This window comes from Oncorhynchus keta, chromosome 14 (assembly GCF_023373465.1).
Source record: "Oncorhynchus keta strain PuntledgeMale-10-30-2019 chromosome 14, Oket_V2, whole genome shotgun sequence".
Taxonomy (NCBI): Eukaryota; Metazoa; Chordata; class Actinopteri; order Salmoniformes; family Salmonidae; genus Oncorhynchus; species Oncorhynchus keta.
In genome coordinates, this window is record NC_068434.1 from 46,680,374 (window position 1) to 46,707,549 (window position 27,176).

Genomic DNA, 27,176 nt, shown 5'->3' on the forward strand with positions numbered 1-27,176 from the left:
ACAGTGGGAAATATACATGCGGGGATCATCCGTTCACCCACACCGTGTCTCACAAAGACACAGCGGTTGGAACCAAAAATCTCAAATTTGGACTCCAGACCAAAGCACAGATTTCCACCGTTCTAATGTCCATTGCTCGTGTTTCTTGGCCCAAGCAAGTCGCTTCTCTTCTGTTACTTGAACTCTGTGAAGCATTTATGGGCTGCAATTTCTGAGGCTGGTAACTCTGATGGACTTATCCATTGCAGCAGAGGTAACTCTGGGTCTTCCATTCTTGTGGCGGTTCTCATGAGAGCCATCATAGCGCTTGATGGTTTTTGCGACTGCACTTGAATAAACCATCTTCTGTATATCCCCCTACCTTGTCACAACACAACTGATTGGCTCAAACACATTAAGAAGGAAAGAAATTCCACCAATTATCTTTTAAGAAGGCACACCTATTAATTGAAATGTATTCCAAGTGACTACCTCATGAAGCTGGATGAGAGAATGCCAAGCATGTGCAAAGCTGTCATCAAGGCAAAGGGTGGCTACTTTTGAATAATCTTCAATATAAAATATTTAGATTTGTTTAACACTTTTTTGGTTACTACATGATTCCATATGTGTTATTTCATAGTGTTTATGACTTTACTGTTATTCTACAATGTAGAAAATAGTAAAAATAAAGAAAAACCCTTGAAGGAGTAAGTATTCTAAAACTTTTGACCGGTAGTGTAATTTCATAGGCTTAGACTTGTCTAGTCAAATAACGCTAGGCCTGCAGGTTCTCTTCCGTCCAAACATCAGGGGTCTCCAACAGGTCAATTGCAGCCCACCTATGAGTAGCTCATCATGAAAGTACATGCAGCTTTCACCCCAAACTATCGGAAACAAATCTCACAAGTAGCATCAGACACCGCAAGCTCCCATCTAATCAACAGAAAATAGAAATTAACCCACCCCTGGTACGCCAGTATTGGCTTAAAAGGCAAACCTGACACTATCTGACAATTAATTTCCAGCAATATTGCCCGTCTGTCTATGTGGTGAGCACGATTATTTATCACTCTGCTGCATCCAGTTGATGTGATAACCATCTTGGGGTTTGACAGAAATACAGTACTTTCCACAAAACCTTCTCAATTAAATGTTCACTGAAAAGTTTGGCTTACCTGGCAGAAGTATATCATGAGTAAGTATATCATTTGTTTGTATTATTTGGGCCTGAAGCATAAAAGGGGAATTACACTCAAATTAAATCAAATCATCAAGTCAAGCTTTATTTATACAGCACTTTTAAGACATGGAATGCAACACAATGTTCTTCACAGGAAAAAATAAAAACAATGAAAATAAAAACGAAAATAATTACTACATAACAAATATAAGAGAATTAAAAAAATATAACAATAAAACCTGAATGTCTAAAAAGCACCCTAAGAAAAAGCAAAGCTAAAAAGTTGTGTTTTAATCTCTTTAAAAAAATGTCCAGAGTTTCAGCCCCCCTCAGGCTATTCCAGAGTTTGGGGGCAAAGTAACTAAAGGATGCCTCTCTGTAGTTAAAAAGGCAGTGCCAGAAGGCCTGAGGGACATACTGGGTGCATCACTTAAAAGCATGTCTGACATGTATTGGGGTGCACAATCGTGGATTGATTTAAAAACCAATAGAATAATATTAAAATTAATTCTACAGTGAGGGAAAAACGTATTTGATCCCCTGATGATTTTGTACGTTTGCCCACTGACAAAGAAATGATCAGTCTATAATTTTAATGGTATGTTTATTTGAACAGTGAGAGACAGAATAAAAACAACAATATCCAGAAAAAAACGCATGTCAAAATGTTATAAAGTGATTTGCATTTTAATGAGGGAAATAAGTATTTGACACCCTTTTGACTTAGTACTTGATGGCAAAACCCTTGTTCACAATCACAGAGATCAGATGTTTCTTGTAGTTGGCCACCAGGTTTGCACACATCTTGTTTCTCACATTCTCCAATCTATCAGAATGGTAGAAGATGACCATTTGTTTAAACTCACTAGAAGGTGGAGTTAAAGGAATATAAATTAGGTTACTCACAATAACTATAGTGCCATTTCTATAGGAGTTGATATGATTCCCAAGTCCTCTGTTGCTTATTCTGACAGGGAGAACTGAAGCACTACCAGAACCTGCCTGTCAGTCTCTAACACAGTTTGTGATGTTGCTGGAAATAATATTGGAACCTCTGCGTTTAAAAAAAATGTGCTGGTTGCTCCCACAGCAAATCAAAGTTGTCACAAAAAGAGAAATTCCTGTCATTGCAAAGTTTCTTCAGATTACTCGTTTAGGGCAAAGAGTCGGCTGAAACGTTACGAACCCCTTCGGTAACACGGAAGGGGGCCAGAGATAATGATGCTCCAGATACTCAACTAGTCTAAAGAAGGCCAGTTATATTGCTTCTTTAATCAGAACAACCGTTTTCAGCTGTGCTAACATAATTGCAAAGGGGTTTTCTAATGATCAATTAGCCTTTCATAATTATGAACTTGGATTAGCTAACACAACGTGCCATTGGAACACAGGAGTGATGGTTGCTGATAATGGGCCTCTGTACGCCTATGTAGATATTCCATAAAAAAATCAGCCGTTTCCAGCTACAATAGTCATTTACAACATTAAAAATGTCTACATTGTATTTCTGATCAATTTGTTCAAAAATGTGATTTTCTTTAAAAAACAAGGACATTTCTAAGTGACCCCAAACTTGTGAATGGTAGTGCATATTGACAGAAAACATAATGCACTTGTAACGGTTGTCGTCTGGAGAAAGAGAGGAGGACCAATGCACGGTGTGGTACATGTCCTTGTTGATCATTTATTAACATTGAACACCAAAAACAAAATAACAAGGAGAACGAACAAAAACGAAACCGTTCTGTCTGGTGAAGAGACCGAAAACAATCACCCACAACTAAAATGGGGAAAACAGGCTACCTAAATATGATTCTCAATCAGAGACAACGAACGACACCTGCCTCTGATTGAGAACCATACCAGGCCAAACACATAAATACTACACAGAAAAAAAAGAACAGACTACCCACCCCAACTCACGCCCTGACCAAACTAACACAAAGACATAATAAAGGAACTAAGGTCAGAACGTGAACGTACAAGTATCTCTTGTACTCTAAGGACCTGGGGAAGAGTTGCAGGGGATAGGAGAAGACTATGCCTATTTGAAAGCTAAAAAAATAGAGGCCCCTGCTGCACATAACAAATACATTGGTACAGACAAGAGTAAATGTCTTAAATTAAAGAATGAATGCAGCAATCATCTAGCTGACATCTGTAAAGCTTTCTCTTTCAATGTTGCTTCTCTTGATGGGCCTGGGGAGAATATGCATTATCTCTAAACAGCGTAGCCTAAATATTCTTCCCTGGCAAACAATTTCAGATTAAACCACTGAAAACTAAATCCTGTTTCTGATGCATATTGTACGTGGTTGAAATACTGACAGCTGTTAAAGGACCAATCACTGATTAAAAATACCCATATTCGCATTTGCTCAAAATACTGAAAGAAATCTTACCATATTGCTCCACTCCTTTTCCTGAGACAAAAATAACATTTGGTGTATCATTGTACTGCAAGAAATACATAATTCTGCATGAGTTCATTTCATATTAGGCTACAGGTGAGATGTTATAGGCCTGTCAGTGTCAAGATTTCAGTTTGTATTTCAATCTCAAATTCAAAAGTATAATTTCAGCTGTCTAATTCCGGCTCTCTCTTTGTTGGCAAAGTAAACATTTTATAACACGATATATTAGTTTCTCACAAGATCACAATCTTTCACAGTAAACAAGTAATTCACAATAATACTCAAAGTAGTCATAGTAATAGAGAAATTAGTATTTCAAAGTGTCAAATATTTAAGTAGGCCACTTCCAAATGGAGAGCCATAGTAATAATTCAAAGTGTATTTGTTCTGAAGATACAGAAAAGTTAACAGCACAATTAAATAGTAGCCATACATACAGTAATGGCAGTGTAGTACAATACAAGGACTACTTGTACAGTGGTGCAATAGAGGTAACAGCGGTGTGGGTGTAGAGATGTGCAAAGAGTGATCTTGTGACAAGAACAAGGAGAGAATAGGAGAGAATTTCCCAACAACCTGCAGTGCAGCACCCCTGAGTGGAGAGTGTAGGGGTGCCTTGCTCAAGGGTAAAATGGCAGGAAATGGTACATGGGAGCCTTCCAGCTGCCAGTTCAAATCCATACCCATTTTTGTGTCATCCTTGGCTTGAACCATTGTAGTCATGGCACCACACTCATTCATTGCTCCTGTAGTTGCCTAGCCCTAGAGCACCCTAGTTTCCTGATCCTGATCGTAAAGGAATCAAAGTGGTGCACATTTTTTTTTTGCCTTAGCACTACACATCTGATTCAAACCATCCAAGCTTGATACGTTGATCATTTGAATCAGCTGTATATTGATCGGATAAATATAAGAATGTGCACCTGAACCAGAAATGTGCCCCGGTCCGGGCAAGAAAAAATGGGAGTGGAATTGAACTGGCAGCTGGAAGGCTGTTGGTCATTGATCCCATGTACCATCTTCTGCCAATGTGCCCTTGATCATGATCAAGCCACCTAACCCCCCACAATTGTTCTCCATACAGGGCCTCTGCACTGCTGCTGACCCTGTGTCAACTTGTGTATTTGTTGGCGATGGGAAAGAGTGAAGACATATTTTCCATTCTAACCAATGGATTATAAAGTTGTATTTAATTCCTATTTAGCGTAATTTATGTCTTTATCCAGCATTCTGTCCATCTAGAGAGGGATAGACAGCCCTGACAACACCAGCTGGCTCCCCATGTACTCCACTCCTGTAATGTAGACGCAAGGAGTCAGGAAGCAGGTGCAGTTAGTGAGTTTAATGATAATGAACATGGAACGATACAAAACATGGAAACACAAACAATACTACCTGAAGACTGACAAAACAGAGTGCTAGATAAATGTTAAGTAATGAAGTTAATAATGAAGTCCAGGTGTGACTGATGATAGGGTACAGGTGTGCATAAAGATGGATTGCTAGGACCGGTGGTTAGTAGATCGGTGACGTCTAGCACCGGAGAGGGAGAGCGGGAGTAGACGTAACAACACCAGGAAATATATGTCTACCATCAAGCATTATTTTCTGGAAAAAAAGAACAACACATTAGACTCACCTGCACAACCATTTGTTGAAATATATCAGCGCAATGTTGATGGGACACCTTTTACGTTGATTATACCCCACAGACCCCCAAGATGAGTATTACCCATGCGCTATCGCTCACATAGGATAATGAATTGTCTAAAGCCAAATCTTCCTCTTAAGTTACTCTTTCTCATCAATGTAAAATATTTTGTAGTAGACACACTAGGATTATGATTATCGGCTAGAATTTGGATAGATATCTAGCCAGCTAGAACATAAGGTAACCAAATCCTCTAGCTACTTTAGTTAGTTAGCTAGCTAGTTAGCTAAGTAGCTAAGTTCAGGTTAACTGGGCAAGCCACCCCATCAGCTTTGGGGGTATAAAGCTATAGCTGTATCACAATTGCTTGCACAGAGAGCAGCTATGGTAGCTTAACAACAATACATGGATGTAGCTATTATTGTGTTTCACAGAATTAGCTATTCAAGTTAGCTAACTAACATTAGCTAGTTAGAGTCGAGAGCTAGCTAGTTAATGTTACAGCAACCCACAATCGGATGTATTTTCCTGTTGCAAAAAGTTAGCTTTTTGGGTGGCATAGACAGACAGCTTTTAAAAGACTAGACAGTTTTTGCTAGGTCTTCAGACAGTGAGTGGAACACAGTTAGATTTATAGCTAGCTTGCTTGGTAGCAGATTAGTTAGACTATAAACACATTCATGTTACCTAAAGTGAAATGCAGCCAGACCTTCATAGCAGTCCTGTCTCAATGAAACACAACACTCAACCCTTAGCTACCCCTAGTAGCTAAAGCTAGCTAGCTAAATTTCTTCTTGTTGGTTTAGCTTTCTGGCAGACTAAACACTTTGTGGCACCAATTTAGAGGTTCTGAGTTGGAATCCATGCCACTACAAGTATGGTGAGAAATGCATACATTCTTTGGTGTTAAGATGGTGTCTTCCCTAAGAATGAGATGGAGAAGCGGGGTCTAAACCCTTGGATAGGGGTTTAGTTGTTGTTTTTTCCTCAGTCATTTGTCCAGGGTCAGGAGGCCATAGATGTCCCCGTCTATTTCATGCCGCTCCGCAGCACCTGATTGGCTGCGATAAGCATGACACTGATGATGAAAGCAATGGCGAAAGCACATATCAGGCTCTTGCGTACACACGTCTGCTTGACTTGCTGCGTTGGACTAGCTGCTTGACAGGGAAGGGAGGCAAGAGGATAAGGAAGGTATTTTAGTGGAAAATAGCTACTGTACATATAACGCAGCTACCGCCGGGCTATGCGTTTTCCCACGACGTCAACTTTCCATATCTCTCACCTGTTAGTCCCTCTCAGTTAATCTATATGCCTGTCTCAAAAAAAAAGGATACACAGTGTGTTATAGTGTGTGCAAGAAGTCTCTTATGATCTATATTCACCAGAGACGCATGTTAAAGTGTGTATCATACAGTGTGAACTATAAAGTGTCTACTACAAAGTGTGTACTATAAGATCCCTTACTCTCTATATCCACCTGAGACGCATGCTCTGAGTGAACTATAAAGTGTGAACTATAAAGTGTCTACTACAAAGTGTGTACTATAAGATCCCTTACTGTCTATATCCACCTGGCAGGCCCCTGGGTTCTCTATATGGCTCTCCTCGGTCTTGAAGATGTTCTCGATGTCCTTCATGGTCAGGTGGTCGCAGAACGTACGCACGCACAGACAAACAGGAACTGTTGATTTATGTTTTTCACCCCAATGGATATGGTTACGATTTGGAAATGGTAAGTTGATCCTGGACTTTCTAGCCTGAGAGAACAGCACAACACTGCCCATTGATGCGTGTGACATATTGAATGACTGTCTTGACTTGGGAACATACACTTCCATACACACACTACAACGTGTGTGTTTGTTCTAGATTGAACACAAAAACACTGCTTCGGCATAGACATTGCCAAGGGAAGCCTGAATCGGTCCCTAAATATTTGGTAAATCCTATTACTGTCCATATGGGAGGGTAATTATCTGGGAAACTGTCACAGAATTAACATCTGATTACATCTACATGGATTTCACTTCCTTTGATAAGTTGGGTCTCAACCCTTGGATGGAAATGTGGACCATAGATCATGAAAATAAGCCTCTTTAACGGGGACACATAACCATTCACCCCCAGATCATTCCCCTACGAAATGTTTTTGCATTGCAACTGCAGTTAGAGTACAGTAAAACTGCATTTATTATTTAACTAGGCAAGTCAGTTAAGAACAAATTCTTATTTTCAATGACGGCCTAGGAACAGTGGGTTAACTGCCTGTTCAGGGGCAGAACGACAGATTTGTACCTTGTCAGCTTGGGGATTTGCAACCTTCCGGTTACTCGTCCAACGCCCTAACTACTAGGCTACCCGGTTATGTATGAGAGGATGTTCTACTTGGTCTTACAGCAGCCTGACTTCCATCAGAACCTTCAAAGAGACAGATGAAGGTGATATGAAGCCTGGGGGATTGGTGATGATACTAGGCTAGAGTCCAAAACATCTCAGAGGAGGAACGATGGCAACAGGCATCATAGTGATCAGCTGGGATCCACAGATACAACATGGACTGACAATCAAATGCGTGTGCCCACTAGTGATACTGCAATGTAAGCATCATCAAAGGGACATACTATCTAAAGTCTTCAACCACATGTGACAGATTGCACACCTGGGACCTAGAGACTCTGGAAAGCCAAGAGGCGACTTGAGATGGAATATAATAGCAATCCATAAATCTACTGAACCCAAGAAAACACGTCAGTTTTTAAGTTGAGTTACTATCTGAAATGTCATCATGTCAAATAGTGCTTGTTCATAGAGCTGGTCATCATTCAAAGACAGTGTTATAATTGTAGGTCTTGTGTAATTTTCACTCATCAATAGTTGTGCATTAATATACTTTATTTATGTGAAATACCATCCCACAACAGACAGACATCTGGTATGATCAATGAACATATGTCACAGGGGGCGGAAAATATACAGTAACATGTTTTTGCAAGATCCAGAAACATTGAGTATCAAATTACAATACAATGAATGGAACAAGAACATTCAGTAGACTCAACATTTATACATTACAACACGTTTTGTTTCACCTGTAAAAGAAAATAAATATTTGACTGGTTTCTATTTCTGTACAGCTTTGCTTTGACAATAAACTATGTTTCGTTGACACTTTATTTAAAAGTACAATGCCAAAGTGTCTCAGAGGATAAGGCAAAGTAACAGGTCGTCAAACAACCTTCTCCAGACCCTCGGTTTCAAAGGGCAACATATTGTCGTCTCATTAGAATATGTAAAAAATAAAGACATTTAATTAAGCAGTGTAGTCAACTGTCGCACAAACTGAATGTACCAACAACAGATTTACCAGTTAAATGTAACAACAAATTAGGTGGGGTCATCTACTCTTCTTCATCATTGCATTCTTTTGATGATATAAGGAAAATGTACAAAACAGTAACTATTCAAAACACAGACAAGTATGTTTTGCGCAGTACTACAAAGTGCTACATTTGTTTACAATACATTTGTTTAAAGTACATGTAAATTGACCATGTGCAATTGTATTATGTCCTCTTGCAACCTAGATGCCTTTAACAAAATGCTCATGCACGTGAGATAATTGTTGCCCTGACTGTTTTTAGACAGGACAGTAATCATTATTCCATCACCTCGGTGGTATGCTTGTTCATAATACACAAATACTGGTTCTGACAATCATGTCAAACACAAAAAAAGTTATATTCAATACAAATTAAATATCCTCAGCCTCCAATACATATTTCAGTATTATAGAGAAGGGCATTTTATTTTTGTTATTTTGTTCATGCTCCACAGTATCTCTCCAATGCTTCGTCCTATTATTTTCGTTACATTGAGATCTCATCTCTGATTCATACACTTCACAGCTGAATAGTCAAATCTCCAACAAATATAACCCATGTCATCATGCCCACATTCAGAGATCCAACAACAGAACCCAGGGCTAGATTCAATCCCATTCTGCCTTAACCCATGACAACTGCATAGCAGTTTGTTTAATTGTTTTATTTAGGCGATGTCGGAGATGTAACTGCATTGGAGCTGTCAAATCAGCAAGCGGCTTCCTGCATTAAAGCTATTGCATTAGTAATTTATTTATCTGTTATTTTACCAGGTAAGTTGACTGAGAACACGTTCTCATTTGCAACAACGACCTTACAGGGGAGAGGAGGGGGATGAATGAGCCAACTGTAAACTGGGTATTATTAGGTGACCGTGATAGTTTGAGGGCCAGATTGGGAATTTAGCCAGGACACCAGGGTTAACACCCCTACTCTTACAAGTGCCATGGGATCTTTAATGACCTCAGAGAATCAGGACACCTGTTTAACGTCCCATCCGAAAGACAGCACCCTACACAGGGCAGTGTCCTGGGGCATTGGGATTCTTTTTTTAGACCAGAGGGAAGAGTGCCTCCTATTGGCCCTCCAAAACCACTTCCAGCAGCATCTGGTCTCCCATCCAGGAACTGACCAGGACCAACCCTGCTTAGCTTCAGAAGCAAGCCAGCAGTGGTATTCAGTGTGGAATGCTGCTGGCAGTAATAATCCCATGCAGCCCTGTAACAAGTTCAAACACTTGAATGTGTGTTGTAATCTACACCTTGATTTGGCTGATGTAAACTGTACAAAAATATAAACGCAACATGTAAAGTGTTGGTCCCGTGTTTCATGAACTGAAATAAAATATCCCAGAAATGTTCCATGTGCACAAAAAGCTTACTAAAAAAATAATTGTGCACAAATTGGTTTACATCCCAGTTAGTGAGCATTTCTCCTTTGCCAAGATAATCCATCCACATGACAGGTGTGGCATATCAAGAAGCTAACTAAACATTATCATTACACAGGTGCACAATAAAAGGCCACTCTAAAATGTGCAGTTTTGTCATCCACAATACAATTCTACAGATGTCTCAAGTTTTAAAGAGGCATGCAATTGGCAGGAATGTAATTTGGAGAGTGCAATTTGCAGGAATGTCCACCAGAGCTGTTGCCAGAGAATTTAATGTTCATGTATCTACCATAAACTGCCTCCAACATTGTTTTAGAGAATTTGGCAGTACATCCAACCGGCCTCACAACTGCAGAACACGTGTATTTCTTATATTTTTTATGACGTCTTGTGGGCGAGCGGTTTGCTGATGCCTACGTTGTGAACACAGTGCCGCATTGGTGACGGTGGAGTTATGGTTGTGGCAGGAATAAGCTACGGACAACGAATACAATTGCATTTTATCGATGGCAATTTGAATGCACAAAAAAAACGTGATGAGATCCTAAGGCCCATTTCTTTGAGGTATTTGTGGCCAACAGATGCATATCTTTATTCCCAGTCATGTGAAATCCATTGATTAGGGCCTAATGAATTTATTTCAATTGACTGATTTCCTCATATGAACTGTAACTCAGTAAAATCAATGAGATTGTTGCATGTTGCGTTTATATACACTACGGTTCAAAAGTTTGGGGTCACTTAGAAATGTCCTTTTGTTTTGAAAGAAAAACACATTTTTCATCTGTTAAAATAACATAAAATTGATCAGAAATACAGTGTAGACGTTGTTAATGTTGTAAATGACTATTGTAGCTGGAAACGGCAGATTTTTTTATGGAATATCTACATAGGTGTACAGAGGCCCATTATCAGCATAATCAGCATAATCAGCATTATCACCCGTTCGGTTACTGGCAAAAAGCTCTACCCACTTAGCTACCTGCACTAGGCTATGCACATATAACAAATATCAATAACATACTTTAGGATTTCTCAGTGATATGCTAATACAATCCATCACATCTGAGCTGTTTTTCATTGGCAGTAAGATATACTATGATGATCGTCATGGGATGCTCAGTGAAGTTAATAGTCCACAGTACGTCGATAAGAACAGTTCCTCAACAAACTACTTGTACAATACGAGCATGTAGTCTACTAAACAGCCCTTATGTTCATGCAGAACTGTGAAGTATTCCTATCATTAAATATTATTTGGTACACAGTACAGAAAAACAAATTCTCCATTCCCTCCCCTGACCACTGAACTTTGGTCCTTAACCTGACACCTTGACCTCCGACCCAAACCCCATTAACAAAAGTGAAAGTCACAGTTGGCCATACGTGATTTAAAACACACCTATGTTTGTTACACAGTTCTATGGATATACACTTATAATAACTTCTACAAATGTTTCAAGAGACGACTGGTTAAATCCATGCACTTCATGCACAGATGATGGTCATCTTCCAGGCCCACATAGTAGGGGCTCAATGGGTTCCATTCAGAAAGGAGTTTAAGGAGCAAGTTGGGAAATATGCCCATGAAGTCAATTGGATGAGAGCCATGTATTCTTTTCCTTTCAGTTTATTTTAATGTTGGTTTGATCGTCTGTTGTTGTTTTTGTCATTGTTGTTGTTCTGGTCATGGTTGTGTTTGTGGTTGTGGTTGTGGTTTAGAAGTTTTTCCTCAGTCATTTGTCCAGGTGTTTTACATTAGTCTCTTTCAGAGGGTCAGGAGGCCATAGGTGTCCCCGTCTACTTCATGCCGCTCCGCAGCACCTGATTGGCTGCGATAAGCATGACACTGATGATGAAAGCAATGGCGAAAGCACATATCAGGCTCTTGCGTACACACGTCTGCTTGACTTGCTGCGTTGGACTAGCTGCTTGACAGGGAAGGGAGGCAAGAGGATAAGGAAGGTATTTTAGAGGAAAATAGCTACTGTACATATAACGCAGCTACCTCCGGGCTATGCGTTTTCCCACCACGTCAACTTTCTATATCTCTCACCTGTTAGTCCCTCTCAGTTAATCTATACGCCTGTCTCAAAAAAAACTATTATACACAGTGTATTATAGTGTGTACAAGAAGTCTCTTATGATCTATATCCACCTGAGACACATGCTCTGAGTGAACTATAAAGTGTGAACTATAAAGTGTCTACTACAAAGTGTGTACTATAAGATCCCTTACTGTCTATATCCACCTGGCAGGCCCCTGCGTTCTCTATATGGCTCTCCTCGGTCTTGATGATATTCTCGATGTCCTTCATGGTCAGGTGGTCGCAGAACGTATCGTACAGCAGCCTCTTCAGCTCCTCCACCGTCAGCTTCTGCATGTCAGTCTGGACACAAGCACACGCGCACAGACAATCACAAGCTGTTGTCACTATGGTGGAGATACTGTTTCAAGGATGATTTTATGTTTTTCACCCCAATGGAGTGAACAGCACAACACTGCCCATTGATGCGTGTGACATATTGAATGACTGTCTTGATTTGGGAACATACACTTCCATACACGCATTACAATGTGTGTGTTTGTTCTAGATTGAACACAAAAACACTGCTTAGGCATAGACATTGTCAAGGGAAGCCTGAATCGGTCTCTAAATACTTGGTGACTTCTATTACTGTCAATATGGGAGGGTAATTATCTGGGAAACTGTCACAGAATCAATGCCTGATTACATCTACATAGATTTCACTTCATTTGATAATAAGACAAGCGTAGGAAAGGGATGGCACTGTCCTATTAACCATCCAACCAAATCTGGCAATTACATTTGTCTTTGTTCCAAGTCACAAAGACTTAGATAAACGCGATAAATAATAAATAATTTGATAGATAGATGACAGCTATAGCGAAGCATCCTGATCACCCAGAGGACTTTGCTTCAGCTTGTCAGTGGTAATCAGCAGGAGAGATGCGGGTAACGATTACTTACCTTCCAGAACACGGAGTCAAAGTCGGTTCCGTGGAACTTGTCAGGCATTCCGGCTGCTGTCAGCTTGGGTCCGAGGAGAGTGACAAACTCCTCGAAATCCACCTGACCATCACCTGTTGATGACAATGGGGCGAAGACATCTGTTATGCTCGTGGGTTTGCGAGCACACATGAATGCGTGTATGCATACCCATGTGGGTGCCTGTGTGTGTGCCTGTGTGCGTGCCCTGAGTATTTTCGTCGGTGTGTGTGTGTGCGCGTGTCTCACCGTCCATGTCCAGTCTCTGTATGATGACCTCCAGCTCCACCTCGTTGGGCATGTATCCCAGGGATCTCATGGCCATGCCTAGCTCCTGCTTGGAAATAAAGCCATTCCCATCACGGTCAAACACCTTGAACGCCTCGCGGATCTCTGCAGAGAAGACACACACATACGAAGGAGTATATGAAACCAGCCTACCTGTTCTGTGCGCCTAAGAAAATCAATCAATCAATTCATGTATGGTTGTGCGTGTGTGTTTGGTGGGTGGATCTTAATTGCACAAGGCCTGTTATTTGGCTGGGAATAGTACTTTTATTGATTCTACACATCACTTTGCTCAAGTTGATTGTCTCCAACCGACTTGTAAGTTGCAGCCATTTTTAGGGTTGTAAACGGCCAATAGCGCATCGATATTAGTCAGGAACATTTATTCCACTGCTCAAATCTATAAAAAATGTAAGTATTATAATTTTGGTCATCGAGTCGTAATGGTATCCAATTAAACTTTGAGTGAGGCGTAGTGCCTTTACAGCCGTCTAGTTGGCCCTCGAAACAAAGCTAATCGAGAATGATGTTCTGTAACCCAACCCTGGAGAGTTGCTTGAAGAGTAATGGATGAGAAAAATACTAGGATTGAAGCAAATGTAAGGAATTAACTTTATAACAAATCATGCAAAACATTTACAGTTAACAGGAATATGTTAGCTGTAGAGACAAAAAAAATTGTCATGAAGTTAATTGGCAAAAATCTTTCTAACATTGCATTTAGCTTTCTATGTGTGCGGTTCACAGTTATACAAATTGTAATTTGTCTTGTTTAATATTTTAGGAACTCCTGAGCAAACCGGAAAGCAAGGCTATCATCTTGTGAAATCCAGTGGAAGTAAAGAATTCAGCTAACGCATTTAATGTTACTGGAAATTGAATGAACAATTTTGTAAACTTGAATTGCTCCTTCAAAAAAAAAAATTCTAAGTCTGACTTGTCATAGTTCGTTATTGAAGTAACGTTAACGTTAGAGATTGAAGATATTTGTCTTGCAATGCAGCTGAAGTAACTCTTATTGCTTACTGTGTAGTAGAGGATAAAAAATACCCGTATTCCTATGGATGGGTTGCTTTGTAGCCGATCTGTGTATAGACCTTAAAACATTTGGTATAAATACCGTCAGAACCCGGTTACGAACCCAGGTCTCTGGTGTGAGACACAGTCCCTTAGCAAACTGAGCCACGAATAGTCAACAGAACCCAGAAGATGAGGCAGACACAGCAGTACTTGAGACGGTGTTTTAATAAAGTAAAAGGAATGTTCAGGCAAAAATATAAATCCACAACGTCAAAAGTAATTCCAAGAGAACAAAGGTAATCCTCCAAGACAAAAAGGTAAATCTACAAGGTGGTAGGTACAGCAGAAAAAAGCCTCAAAAGATAATCAAAAATGAAAAAACAAGAACAAAAACAGAGTACCACAAGAGAAAAGAACTGAGGAAAACTAAGGGTTTAAATACAATCAAGGGTCAAGGGAAACGAGGCACAGGTGCAAATAATAACTGGGAACAACGGAAAACAAAAGGGTCAAAAAGCACAATGGGGGCATCTAGTGACCAAAACCGTAACAACCCTGGCCAAATCCTGACAAATATTAGTTCAGAATAGGGGTTTCCATTTTTTTATTGCTTCCACTTGTTAATCATTAATCCCATGGAAATTGCAGGAAACGTGAAGGAAATGTGACTGTTACATTTCAAAACAGTTTTGTGAGATTTGTGTAACTCACGATTTACATGAGGGTTGAGTTTGGATTACGATCATGTCACTTACCCACTAACACGGGATTGTATCACCTAGGGAAACCCTTCATGAAGCTGTGCTAATTAAGTTCTATCCAATCATAACACCCTTCAAACAGTGAGACAGACCTAACCATTACACAGCACCTCGGGCCTCGGACATGTTTACATAAGACAACGCAATTGATGTGTTTGACAGTGATTACTCAAGTCTGCCACTGTTTTGGTCATATTGATAATTGAGACGATGCGCGCTTGCATCTACACTGCCACTTGTCAATATTCCAAAATAATTCAAAACCGACACAGAGCATTTTGTGTCCCTCCACAACTTGTTTTGTGATATGATTCCATATAAAACACTGCGTAACAGATGCACACTCTGGTAAGAGATAGTGAGAAAGCTGTAAATGGGAAACATCACCAAAACACGCCCATCTGCGGTCCGCTAACCGTTAGCTGTCTTATCGGCTGCTATCTGAATAGACCTATCGGACAATTTATTTATTTATTTTATTTTATTTTTTCTTGGGCCTCTATAACTATATCTATTGTTTTTTGTTGTTGTTGTGTTTCGGATTCATCCCCTCTACCACACAGAACCCCACTAATCCTACCGACGGAAACGCACGAGGTGGCTAATAACAGACCTCCATCCTATGCTAGCTTGCTACCGATGGCCCGGCTAGCTGTCTAAATCGCCGTGACCCCAACCAACCTCTCTACTCACTGGACCCTTTTGATCACTCGACTAAGCATGCCTCTCCTTAATGTCAATATGCCTTGTCCATTGCTGTTCTGGTTAGTGTTTATTGGCTTATTTCACTGTAGAGCCTCTAGTCCTGCTCACTATACCTCATCCAACCTATTAGTTCCACCACTCACACATGCGATGACATCTCCTGGTTTCAATGATGTTTCTAGAGACAATATCTCTCTCTTCATCACTGAATACCTAGGTTTACCTCAACTGTATTCACATCCTCCCATACCTTTGTCTGTACATTATACCTTGAAGCTATTTTATCGCCCCCAGAAACCTCCTTTTACTCTCTGTTCCAGATGTTCTAGACGACCGATTCTTATTGCTTTTAGCCGTACCCTTATCCTACTCCTCCTCTGTTCCTCTGGCGATGTAGAGGTGAATCCAGGCCCTGCAGTGCCTAGCTCCACTCCTATTCCCCAGGCCCTCTCTTTTGATGACTTCTGTAACCGTAATAGCCTTGGTTTCATGCATGTTAACATTAGAAGGCTCCTCCCTAAGTTTGTTCTATTCACTGCTTTAGCACACTCTGTCAACCCGGATGTTCTAGCTGTGTCTGCTTAGGAAGACCACCAAACATTCTGACATTTTAATCCCAAAATACAACATTTTCAGACAAGATAGAACTGCCAAAGGGGGCGGTGTTGCAATCTACTGCAAAGATAGCCTGCAGAGTTCTGTCCTACTATACAGGTCTGTACCCAAACAATTTGAACTTCTACTTTTAAAAATCCACCTCTCTAAAAACAAGTCTCTCACCGTTGCCGCCTGCTATAGACCACCCTCTGCCCCTAGCTGTGCTCTGGACACCATATGTGAACTGATTTCCCCCCATCTATCTTCAGAGCTTGTGCTGCTAGGCGACCTAAACTGGAACATGCTTAACACCCCAGCCATCCTACAATCTAAGCTTGATGCCCTCAATCTCACACAAATTATCAATGAACCTACCAGGTACCTCCCCAAAACCGTAAACACGGGCACCCTCATATATATCATCCTAACCAACTTGCCCTCTAAATACACCTCTGCTGTCTTCAACCAAGATCTCAGTGATCACTGCCTCATTGCCTGCATCCGTTATGGGTCAGCGGTCAAACGACCTCCACTCATCACTGTCAAACGCTCCCTGAAACACTTCAGCGAGCGAGCAGGCCTTTCTAATCGACCTGGCCGGGGTATCCTGGAAGGATATTGATCTCATCCCGTCAGTAGAGGATGCCTGGATATTTTTTTTTTTAAATGCCTTCCTAACCATCTTAAATAAGCATGCCCCATTCAAGAAATTTAGAACCAGGAACAGATATAGCCCTTGGTTCTCCCCAGACCTGACTGCCCTTAACCAACACAAAAACATCCTATGGCGTTCTGCATTAGCATCGAACAGCCCCCGTGATATGCAGCTGTTCAGGGAAGCTAGAAACCATTATACACAGGCAGTTAGAAAAGCCAAGGCTAGCTTTTTCAAGCAAAAATTTGCTTCCTGCAACACTAACTCAAAAAAGTTCTGGGACACTGTAAAGTCCTTGGAGAATAAGAACACCTGCTCCCAGCTGCCCACTGCACTGAAGATAGGAAACACTGTCACTACTGATAAATCCACCATAATTGAGAATTTCAATAAGCATTTTTCTACAGCTGGCCATTCTTTCCACCTGGCTACTCCTATCCCGATCAACAGCACTGTACCCTCCACAGCAACTTGTCCAAGCCTTCCCCATTTCTCCTTCTCCCAAATCCGTTCAGCTGATGTTCTGAAAGAGCTGCAAAATCTGGACCCCTACAAATGAGCCGGGTTAGACAATCTGGACCCTTTCTTTCTAAAAGGATCTGCCGAAATTGTTGCCACCCCTATTACTAGCCTGTTCAACCTCTCTTTCGTGTCGTCTGAGATTCCCAAAGATTGGAAAGCAGCTGCGGTCATCCCCCTCTTCAAAGGGGGGGACACTCTTGACCCAAACTTCTACAGACCTATATCTATCCTACCATGCCTTTCTAAGGTCTTCGAAAACCAAGTCAACAAACAGATTACTGACCATTTCAAATCTCACCATACCTTCTCTGCTATACAATCTGGTTTCAGAGCTGGTCATGGGTGCACCTCAGCCACGCTCAAGGTCCTAAACGATATCTTAACCGCCAAACATTACTGTGCAGCCGTATTCATTGATCTGGCCGAGGCTTTTGACTCTGTCAATCACCACATCCTCATCGGCAGACTCGACAGCCTTGGTTTCTCAAATGATTGCCTCGCCTGGTTCACCAACTACTTCTCTGATAGAGTTCAGTGTGTCAAATCGGAGGGTCTGCTTTCCGGACCTCTGGCAGTCTCTATGGGGGTGCAACAGGGTTCAATTCTTGGACCGACTCTCTTCTCTGTATACATCAATGATGTCGCTCTTGCTGCTGGTGAGTCTCTGATCCACCTCTACGCAGACGACACCATTCTGTATACTTCTGGCCCTTCTTTGGACACTGTGTTAACAACCCTCCAGGCAAGCTTCAATGCCATACAACTCTCCTTCCGTGGCCTCCAATTGCTCTTAAATACAAGTAAAACTAAATGCATGCTCTTCAACCGATCGCTACCTGCACCTGCCCGCCCGTCCAACATCACTACTCTGGACGGCTCTGACTTAGAATACGTGGACAACTACAAATACTTAGGTGTCTGGTTAGACTGTAAACTCTCCTTCCAGACCCATATCAAACATCTCCAATACAAAGTTAAATCTAGAATTGGCTTCCTATTTCGCAACAAAGCATCCTTCACTCATACTGACAAACATACCCTTGTAAAACTGACCATCCTACCAATCCTCGACTTCGGCGATGTCCTTTACAAAATAGCCTCCAATACCCTACTCAACAAATTGGATGCAGTCTATCACAGTGCAATCCGTTTTGTCACCAAAGCCCCATATACTACCCACCATTGCGACCTGTACACTCTCGTTGGCTGGCCCTCACTTCATACTCGTCGCCAAACCCACTGGCTCCATGTTATCTACAAGACCCTGCTAGGTAAAGTCCCCCCTTATCTCAGCTTGCTGGTCACCATTGCATCTCCCACCTGTAGCACACGCTCCAGCAGGTATATCTCTCTAGTCACCCCCAAAACCAATTCTTTCTTCGGCCGCCTCTCCTTCCAGTCCTCTGCTGCCAATGACTGGAACGAACTACAAAAATCTCTGAAACTGGAAACACTTATCTCCCTCACTAGCTTTAAGCACCAACTGTCAGAGCAGCTCACAGATTACTGCACCTGTACATAGCCCACCTATAATTTAGCCCAAACAACTACCTCTTTCCCTACTGTATTTAATTAATTAATTGATTTATTTTGCTCCTTTGCTCCCCATTATTTTTATTTCTACTTTTCACATTTTTCCACTGCAAATCTATCATTCCAGTGTTTTACTTGCTATATTGTATTTACTTTGCCACCATGGCCTTTTTTTGCCTTTACCTCCCTTATCTCACCTCATTTGCTCACATCTTATATATAGACTTGTTTATACTGTATTATTGACTGTATGTTTGTTTTACTCCATGTGTAACTCTGTGTCGTTGTATGTGTCGAACTGCTTTGCTTTATCTTGGCCAGGTCGCAATTGTAAATGAGAACGTGTTCTCAACTTGCCTACCTGGTTAAATAAAGGTGAAATAAATCAAATAAAAATGATGCCTCTAGCACTGAGATGCAGTGCCCTAGACTGCTGTGCCACTTGGGAGCCGACTTGGGAAGAAACGTTTGCTTTTCCATTCTACTTTAAACAAATCTAAAGCATACTGAGCAGGTCCAGCTTTAAAATACTTCCCCCACATCTGGAACAAGCTTCAAAGCCCATTTCCTTATTAGGGACTGAATCCCATCATTCATCTGTGTTGTAGATCATCGTCCAGTCACGTAAAAAATGATAATGTGAAATGACTGATCATAAAATATGTAGTTTAGGGAATATATCTCTGTAGATACAGTAGATGATAGCTAGATCTACTGTGGGATAAATCTTCTCTGGTTGCTACTCTTTCTGTCACAGGAGCCAAGATTCAACAGCACATATTAAAAATAATAATGTATAATATTATATTTGTGTTAAGTCAGTGTAAGCTGGTAAATGAAATATAGCTCTGTGTGATTACATCATAGATAACATTTGCAAGTGGGAATTGAAAAGATACAAAACCCGATTTGACTATGAATAAATCTAGAATTGAATGCACAAGGGAAATGTTAGTTGCAACTTTTTTCTAATCTATTACAAATGCTCAAGCTTTTGTAATTCTGTGTTCACTCTTAAAACTCATTGTTAATGATATGCAGTGTAGTGAATGTGATTTGCTGTTGCATTGATGTAGTGGGGTTTCAGAATAGGGATGTATAGGCAAGTCTGGACAAAAAAAACCTGACTCCTTTTGACAAATATTTTGTGTGAGGAAAGCAAAAACAAAATGTGAGGATGAATGATGACAATGTGTTGGTATTGTGTACATAAGATGTTGCCAAGGCTTTGGGAAATCTTTTTTTAAATTTTTATGGCGCAAACAAAATGGAAACCCATCCGCTACAGGGACAGGGGTAGTTGGCTATCATGGATTACAACAGATTACAATGTGACAAACAATTTATAGGGTGGAGTATAATTACATTTTACTGCAGCTATTTTTCACGTTTATCCAATGTATTATTGCAGGTATGGGGTTGAGTTATTGAAAGCCTCTGGATACATTTTTCACCTCATGGCTAGCCCCGGCTAATCCCGATCCCATTGTTTATACATCCACCTGAGGTCCCTGGCTCCATCTGTTTGCTGGTGTTAGCTGTTTAAACAGTTAGCTCTGCAGCAGAGCAGACACCTATTCTATTGAAAAGTTCAGATGCTGCCTCTCAGGAGGGGCAAGACCTTTAGAGAAGGTGGCAAAACCATTTAGAAGGTGCTATATCTCTTAATTGGCTTAACTTACTGATTGATTAAAGACAGAGATGAATAAAACATCTGAAAAGGTTGAATACCACGTTACAAATAAACTTTGCCGTAGATTAAATGTGCCATTGTTTTTTACCTGTATCAAAATAAATACAGTGCCTTGCGAAAGTATTCGGCCCCCTTGAACTTTGCGACATTTTGCCACATTTCAGGCTTCAAACATAAAGATATAAAACTTTATTTATTTGTGAAGAATCAACAACAAGTGGGACACAATCATGAAGTGGAACGACATTTATTGGATATTTCAAACTTTTTTAACAAATGAAAAACTGAACAATTGGGCGTGCAAAATTATTCAGCCCCCTTAAATTAATACTTTGTAGCGCCACCTTTTGCTGCGATTACAGCTGTAAGTCGCTTGGGGTATGTCTCTATCAGTTTTGCACATCGAGAGACTGACATTTTTTCCCATTCTTCCTTGCAAAACAGCTCGAGCTCAGTGAGGTTGGATGGAGAGCATTTGTGAACAGCAGTTTTCAGTTCTTTCCACAGATTCTCGATTGGATTCAGGTCTGGACTTTGACTTGGCCATTCTAACACCTGGATATGTTTATTTTTGAACCATTCCATTGTAGATTTTGCTTTATGTTTTGGATCATTGTCTTGTTGGAAGACAAATCTCCGTCCCAGTCTCAGGTCTTTTGCAGACTCCATCAGGTTTTCTTCCAGAATGGTCCTGTATTTGGCTCCATCCATCTTCCCATCAATTTTAACCATCTTCCCTGTCCCTGCTGAAGAAAAGCAGGCCCAAACCATGATGCTGCCACCACCATGTTTGACAGTGGGGATGGTGTGTTCAGGGTGATGAGCTGTGTTGCTTTTACGCCAAACATAATGTTTTGTATTGTTGCCAAAAAGTTCAATTTTGGTTTCATCTGACCAGAGCACCTTCTTGTACATGTTAGGTGTGTCTCCCAGGTGGCTTGTGGCAAACTTTAAATGACACTTTTTATGGATATCTTTAAGAAATGGATTTCTTCTTGCCACTTTTCCATAAAGGCGAGATTTGTGCAATATACGACTGATTCTTGTCCTATGGACAGAGTCTCCCACCTCAGATGTAGATCTCTGCAGTTCATCCAGAGTGATCATGGGCCTCTTGGCTGCATCTCTGATCAGTCTTCTCCTTGTATGAGCTGAAAGTTTAGAGGGACGGCCAGGTCTTGGTAGATTTGCAGTGGTCTGATACTCCTTCCATTTCAATATTATCGCTTGCACAGTGCTCCTTGGGATGTTTAAAGCTTGGGAATTTTTTTGTATCCAAATCCGGCTTTAAACTTCTTCACAACAGGATCTCGGACCTGCCTGGTGTGTTCCTTGTTCTTCATGATGCTCTCTGCGCTTTTAACGGACCTCTGAGACTATCACAGTGCAGGTGCATTTATACGGAGACTTGATTACACACAGGTGGATTGTATTTATCATCATTAGTCATTTAGGTCAACATTGGATCATTCAGAGATCCTCACTGAACTTCTGGAGAGAGTTTGCTGCACTGAAAGTAAAGGGGCTGAATAATTTTGCACGCCCAATTTTTCCGTTTTTGATTTGTTAAAAAAGTTTGAAATATCCATATCTGGGATCTTTTATTTCAGGTCATGAAAATGGGACCAACACTTTACATGTTGCATTTTTATTCTGTTCAGTATATATACAGTCTATACACTGAGTGTACAACATATTAGGAACTCTTTCCATGACAGACTGACCAGGTGCCAATTTATTTGAATCAATTAGTCAAGTTATGTCACATTCACCATCTCTCTTCCAAACCTTGACTGTTATTCATTAAAGTGCATCTCTTTGTCCTTCCATGCTTCGGCACACAAGTATGATTGGTTCATGGACTTGAATCTGAAGTGGGACAGCCTGCCTGCTGTATCTAGCATGCTGCTAGAGGTGTGGGGGCTGGAATTCACCACCTGTCTCTTCAGTGGCTGGTACATGGGCACCGAGATTGGTGTCAGGGACTTCTGTGACAGCTCTCGTTACAATGGTTAAATGCCACTATTTTGACATTCTAATGAGACCATGAAGTATTACAGTGTTATAACAGTGTTACATGTGTTATGCAGAAGAGAATTCTCAAGAGTTGTGAGTGGACTTTTTACTATAACCTTTTACTACGATATTTACTAAAATCTATAATATGCTTTACTGTAATCTGATAGGGCTAATTAAGATATGTCTTCAATACTTACCAGTGTGGTGGATTCATCTGATGTCATGACAACATACATACAGAGCTAACATTCATCACTTGTACGCTCAACATTCATGCAATAGGTTTCCATAACACATCAAAATGTACACAACGCATTTCCATGTCTTTGAAACAACACCTGCTGTTTCCATGACATAGACTGACCAGTTGAATCCAGGTGAAAACTATGATCCCTTATTTATGTCACCTGTTAAATACACTTCAATCAGTATAGATGAAGGGAAGGAGACAGGTTAAACAAAGATTTTTAAGCCTTGAGACAATATAGACTTGGATTGTGTATGTGTTCCATTCAGAGGGTGAATGGGCAAGACAAAATATTGAATATTTAAGTTCCTTGGAATGGGGTATGGTAGTAAGTGCCAGGCACATCGGTTTCAGTGTGTCAAGAACTGCAATGCTGCTAGGTTTTCACGCTTAACAGTTCCCCGTGTCTATCAAGAATGGTCCACCACCCAAAGAACATCCAGCCAACTTGAAACAACTGTGGGAAGCATTGGAATTAACATGGGCCAACATCCCTATGGAATGCATTCGACACCTTGTACAGTCCATGTCCCGACGAATTGAGGAAGTTCTGAGAGCAAAAGGAGATGCAACTCAATATTAGGAAGGTGTTCCTAAAGTTTTGTACATTCGGTGTACATTTACAGTATATTACTAATATCAATGCCATAGCTGTCAGCACAAGACATCTATTAACACACTGTAAACCCAAACAGTACTTTGTTGTATTAAGTTCTGTAAACATTATATATGTGAAAACGTTGCAGTAGCATAACTGTTTTAGGTTCCCATAACACTTTTTTTTGTGAGACTGGTAATTTGTTTAATCAGATGAAATGTATCGGAGAGTTTATCTGATATCAGGTCTTCTGATATGAGGACTTCTGATGATAGATTGACAGTCAAGTTTGACCTTGATTATGTCTGACGTCATGTACCGGTCAAAGGTTTGGGCACGCCTACTCATTCCAGGGTTTTTATTTATTTTTTAACACATATTTAAAAAATTATTCCAGGCTGTATTGCAACCGGCCGTGATTGGGATTCCCATAGAGCGGCGCACAATTGGCACAGCGTTGTCCGTATTTGGCCGGTGTCAGCCGTCATTGCAGAGAAGAATTTGTTCTTAACTGACTTGCCTTTATTTAAATAAGCAGGTCTGGACCACGCTGGGCCAATTGTGCGTCGCCTTATGGGACTCCCCATCATGGCCGGGTGTGATACAACCTGGAATCAAACCATGGTGTCTGTAGTGTCGCCACAAGCACTGAGATGAAGTGCCTTAGACCGCTGCACCACTCCGTAGCCCATATGGAATCATCTAGTAACTTGATGACAGCTTTGCACACTCTTGGCATTCTCTCAACCAGCTACATGAGGTAGTCACATGGAATGCATTTCAGGTGTGCCTTGGTAAAAGTTAATTTGTGGAATCCTTCTGAATTTGTCCCATCCTTCTGAATTGTGCTGTGACAAGGTAGGGGGGTATACAGAAGATAGCCCTATTTGGTAAAAGACCAAGTCCATATTATGGCAGGAACAGCTCAAATAAGCAAATAGAAACAACAGTCCATCATTACTTTAAGACATGAAGGTCAGTCAATACAGAAAATATCAAGAACTTCAAAGGTTTCTTCAAGTGCAGTCGAAACTGGCTCTCATGAGGACCACCACAGAAAGGAAGACCCAGAGGAAGACCCAGAGTTACCTCTGCTGCAGAGGATAAGTTCATTAGAGTTAACTGCACCTCGAAAATTGCAGCCCAAATAAATGCTTAACAGAGTTCAAATAAAAGACACATCTCAACATAAACTGTTCAGAGGAGACTGAGTGGAGGCCTTCATGGTCAAATTACTACAAAGAAACCATTACTAAAGGACACCAATAACAAGAGACACGAGCAATGGACATTAGACCCGTGGAAATCGTTCTACTTGAGAATTGAGGTTCTTGGTTCCAACCGCCATGTCTTTGTGAGATGCAGAGTAAGTGAACGGATGATCTCCTCATGTGTGGTTCCCACTATGAAGCATGGAGGAGGTGTGATGGTGTGGGGGTGCTTTGCTGGTGGCACTATCTGTGATTTATTTAGAATTCAAGGCACACTTAGGCAACATTGGTACCACAGCATTCTGCAGAGATACGCCATCCCATTTAGTTTGCACTTAGTGGGACTATCCTTTTGTTTTTCAACAGGACAATGATCCAAAATCTCCAGGCTGTGTAAGGGTCATTTGACCAAGGAGAGTGATGGAGTGCTGCATCAGATGACCTGGCATCCACAATCATCTGACCTCAACTCAATTGAGATGGTTTGGGATGAGTTGGACTGCAGAGTGAAGGAAAAGCAGCCAACAAGTGCTCAGCATATACAGTCGAAGTTGGAAGTTCACACCTTAGCCAAATACATTTAAACTCAGTTTTTCACAATTCCTGACATTCAATCCTAGTACAAATTCCCTGTCTTGGGTCAGTTAGGATCACCCATTTATTTTAAGAATGTGAAATTTTGGAATAATAGTAGAGAGAATTATTTATTTCAGATTTTATTTATTTTATCACATTCCCAGTGGGTCAGATGTTTGAATACACTCAATTAGTATTTGGCAGCATTGCCTTTAAATTGTTTAACTTGGTCAAACATTTCATGCAGCCTTCCGCAATAAGTTGGGTGAATTTTGGCCATTTCCTCCTGACAAACTGGTGTAACTGAGTCAGGTTTGTAGGCCACCTTGCTCGCACATGCTTTTTCAGTTCTGCCCACAAATTTTCTATAGAATTGAGGTCAGGATTTATGATGGCCACTCCAATACCTTGACTTCGTTGTCCTTAAGCCATTTTGCCGCAGCTTTGGAGGTATGCTTGGGGTCATTGTCATTGGGAAGACCCATTTGTGACCAAGCTTTAACTTGATGTCTTGAGATGTTGCTTCAAGATATCCACATAATTTCCCTGCCTCATGACGCCATCTCTTTGTGAAGTGCACCAGTCCCTCCGTCAGCAAAGCACCCCCACAGCATGATGCTGCTGCCCCGTGCTCCACAGCTGGGATGGTGTTCTTCGGCTTGCAAGCCTCCCCCTTTTTCCTCCAAACATAATGATGGTCATTTGTTACTAGATAATTTCACTGTTATTCTACAATGTAGAAAATGGTAATGACTGACCCAGCAGACTGTGCAATGCCATCTTCACCTAGGGAGCCACCATCGGTATGCACGAGGAATTGCTTCATGGCCTTGTGGATGGGGTTCAAATGTTGGCTGAATGCCATGACGGGGCATTGGACAGTTTGCTGGAGCAATTCCACGGGTTGTCTGGAAGGCCGCCTACTACGGTGTTAACCCCACTCAGCGACTCAGCTGCTAGCAGCGCCGTCTCTTCGGTCACTCCACCTTCTCGGGAGCCCCGCTTACCTCCTCCGGGACACTTCATTGGAGAGCCGTACACCTGTCGGGCATTCCTAGCTCAGTGTGCACTCATCTTCGAGCTTCAGCCCTCCTCCTTCCTCTCGGATCGCACCAAGATAGCCTACCTGGGCTACTGCCGTGGGGGAACAACAGTCGGTCAGATGCGCTAGTTTGGAGGGGTTTGTGGGAGATCTTTGATGCCCCGTTCTCTGGGCGAGAGGCCGCCCCGGAAGGACTCCCAGTGTAGCTGATTATGTGGTGGATTTCCACACGTTGGCAGCGGAGAGTGCTTGGAATCAAGAGGCACTGTTCGATATGTTCCTGCACAGCGTCTCGGAAGAGGACAAGTATGAGCTTGCAGTACCTACGGAGCTCGATTCCCTCATCACTTTGACCATCCATATCGATGGCCGATTATGGGAACGATGGAGGGAAAGGAATTTGGATTTCACTCGCACGACCAGGGATCCCACCTTGTCTCCTAGTCATCCCGGAAGCTCCCGGTGGTCTCAATGCTGAGAGAACCCGAGGATTCCTGACCTGCGCTGAGGGCTGCCGAAGATGGCCAAGTCACCGCTTCCTGAGCCTATGCCACTAGGTAGAGCTGGAGCGTCGCCAGCGGAACGGCAATACAGGATTGACACCAAGAGTTGTCTGTATTGCGGGAATCTTGGTCATTTTGTGTCTTCTTGTCCTTTAGAGAAACCAGGTTCACTGATAGGCGCAAGTACTCTGG

General features: G+C 41.4%; 1 protein-coding gene and 1 long non-coding RNA gene across 3 annotated transcripts in view; one reads left to right on the forward strand and one right to left on the reverse strand.

The window, feature by feature from the left end:
* The first annotated feature begins 6,252 nt into the window (after positions 1 to 6,252).
* LOC118394267 (uncharacterized) lies at positions 6,253 to 8,363 on the forward strand. Of its 2 annotated transcripts, XR_004827707.2 has the most exons (3): positions 6,253 to 6,421; positions 6,809 to 6,962; positions 7,628 to 8,363. It is a non-coding gene; the product is annotated as an uncharacterized LOC118394267 (long non-coding RNA). The 2 variants fall into 2 exon arrangements; XR_008064106.1 differs by lacking the exon at positions 6,253 to 6,421 and having other exon boundaries at positions 6,439 to 6,962.
* A 151-nt stretch (positions 8,364 to 8,514) lies between these two features.
* The window catches only part of LOC118394269 (calcium-binding protein 7-like), a 66,481-nt gene continuing 47,819 nt past the window's right edge, over positions 8,515 to 27,176 (reverse strand). The window contains exons 3-6 of the mRNA XM_035787481.2: positions 13,264 to 13,407; positions 12,997 to 13,109; positions 12,243 to 12,393; positions 8,515 to 11,931 (exon numbers count right to left, since the gene is read on the reverse strand). Coding sequence (XP_035643374.1) covers positions 11,804 to 11,931; positions 12,243 to 12,393; positions 12,997 to 13,109; positions 13,264 to 13,407 — 536 coding nt within the window. The 3' untranslated portion in view covers positions 8,515 to 11,803. The remainder of the gene's footprint in view (positions 11,932 to 12,242; positions 12,394 to 12,996; positions 13,110 to 13,263; positions 13,408 to 27,176) is intronic.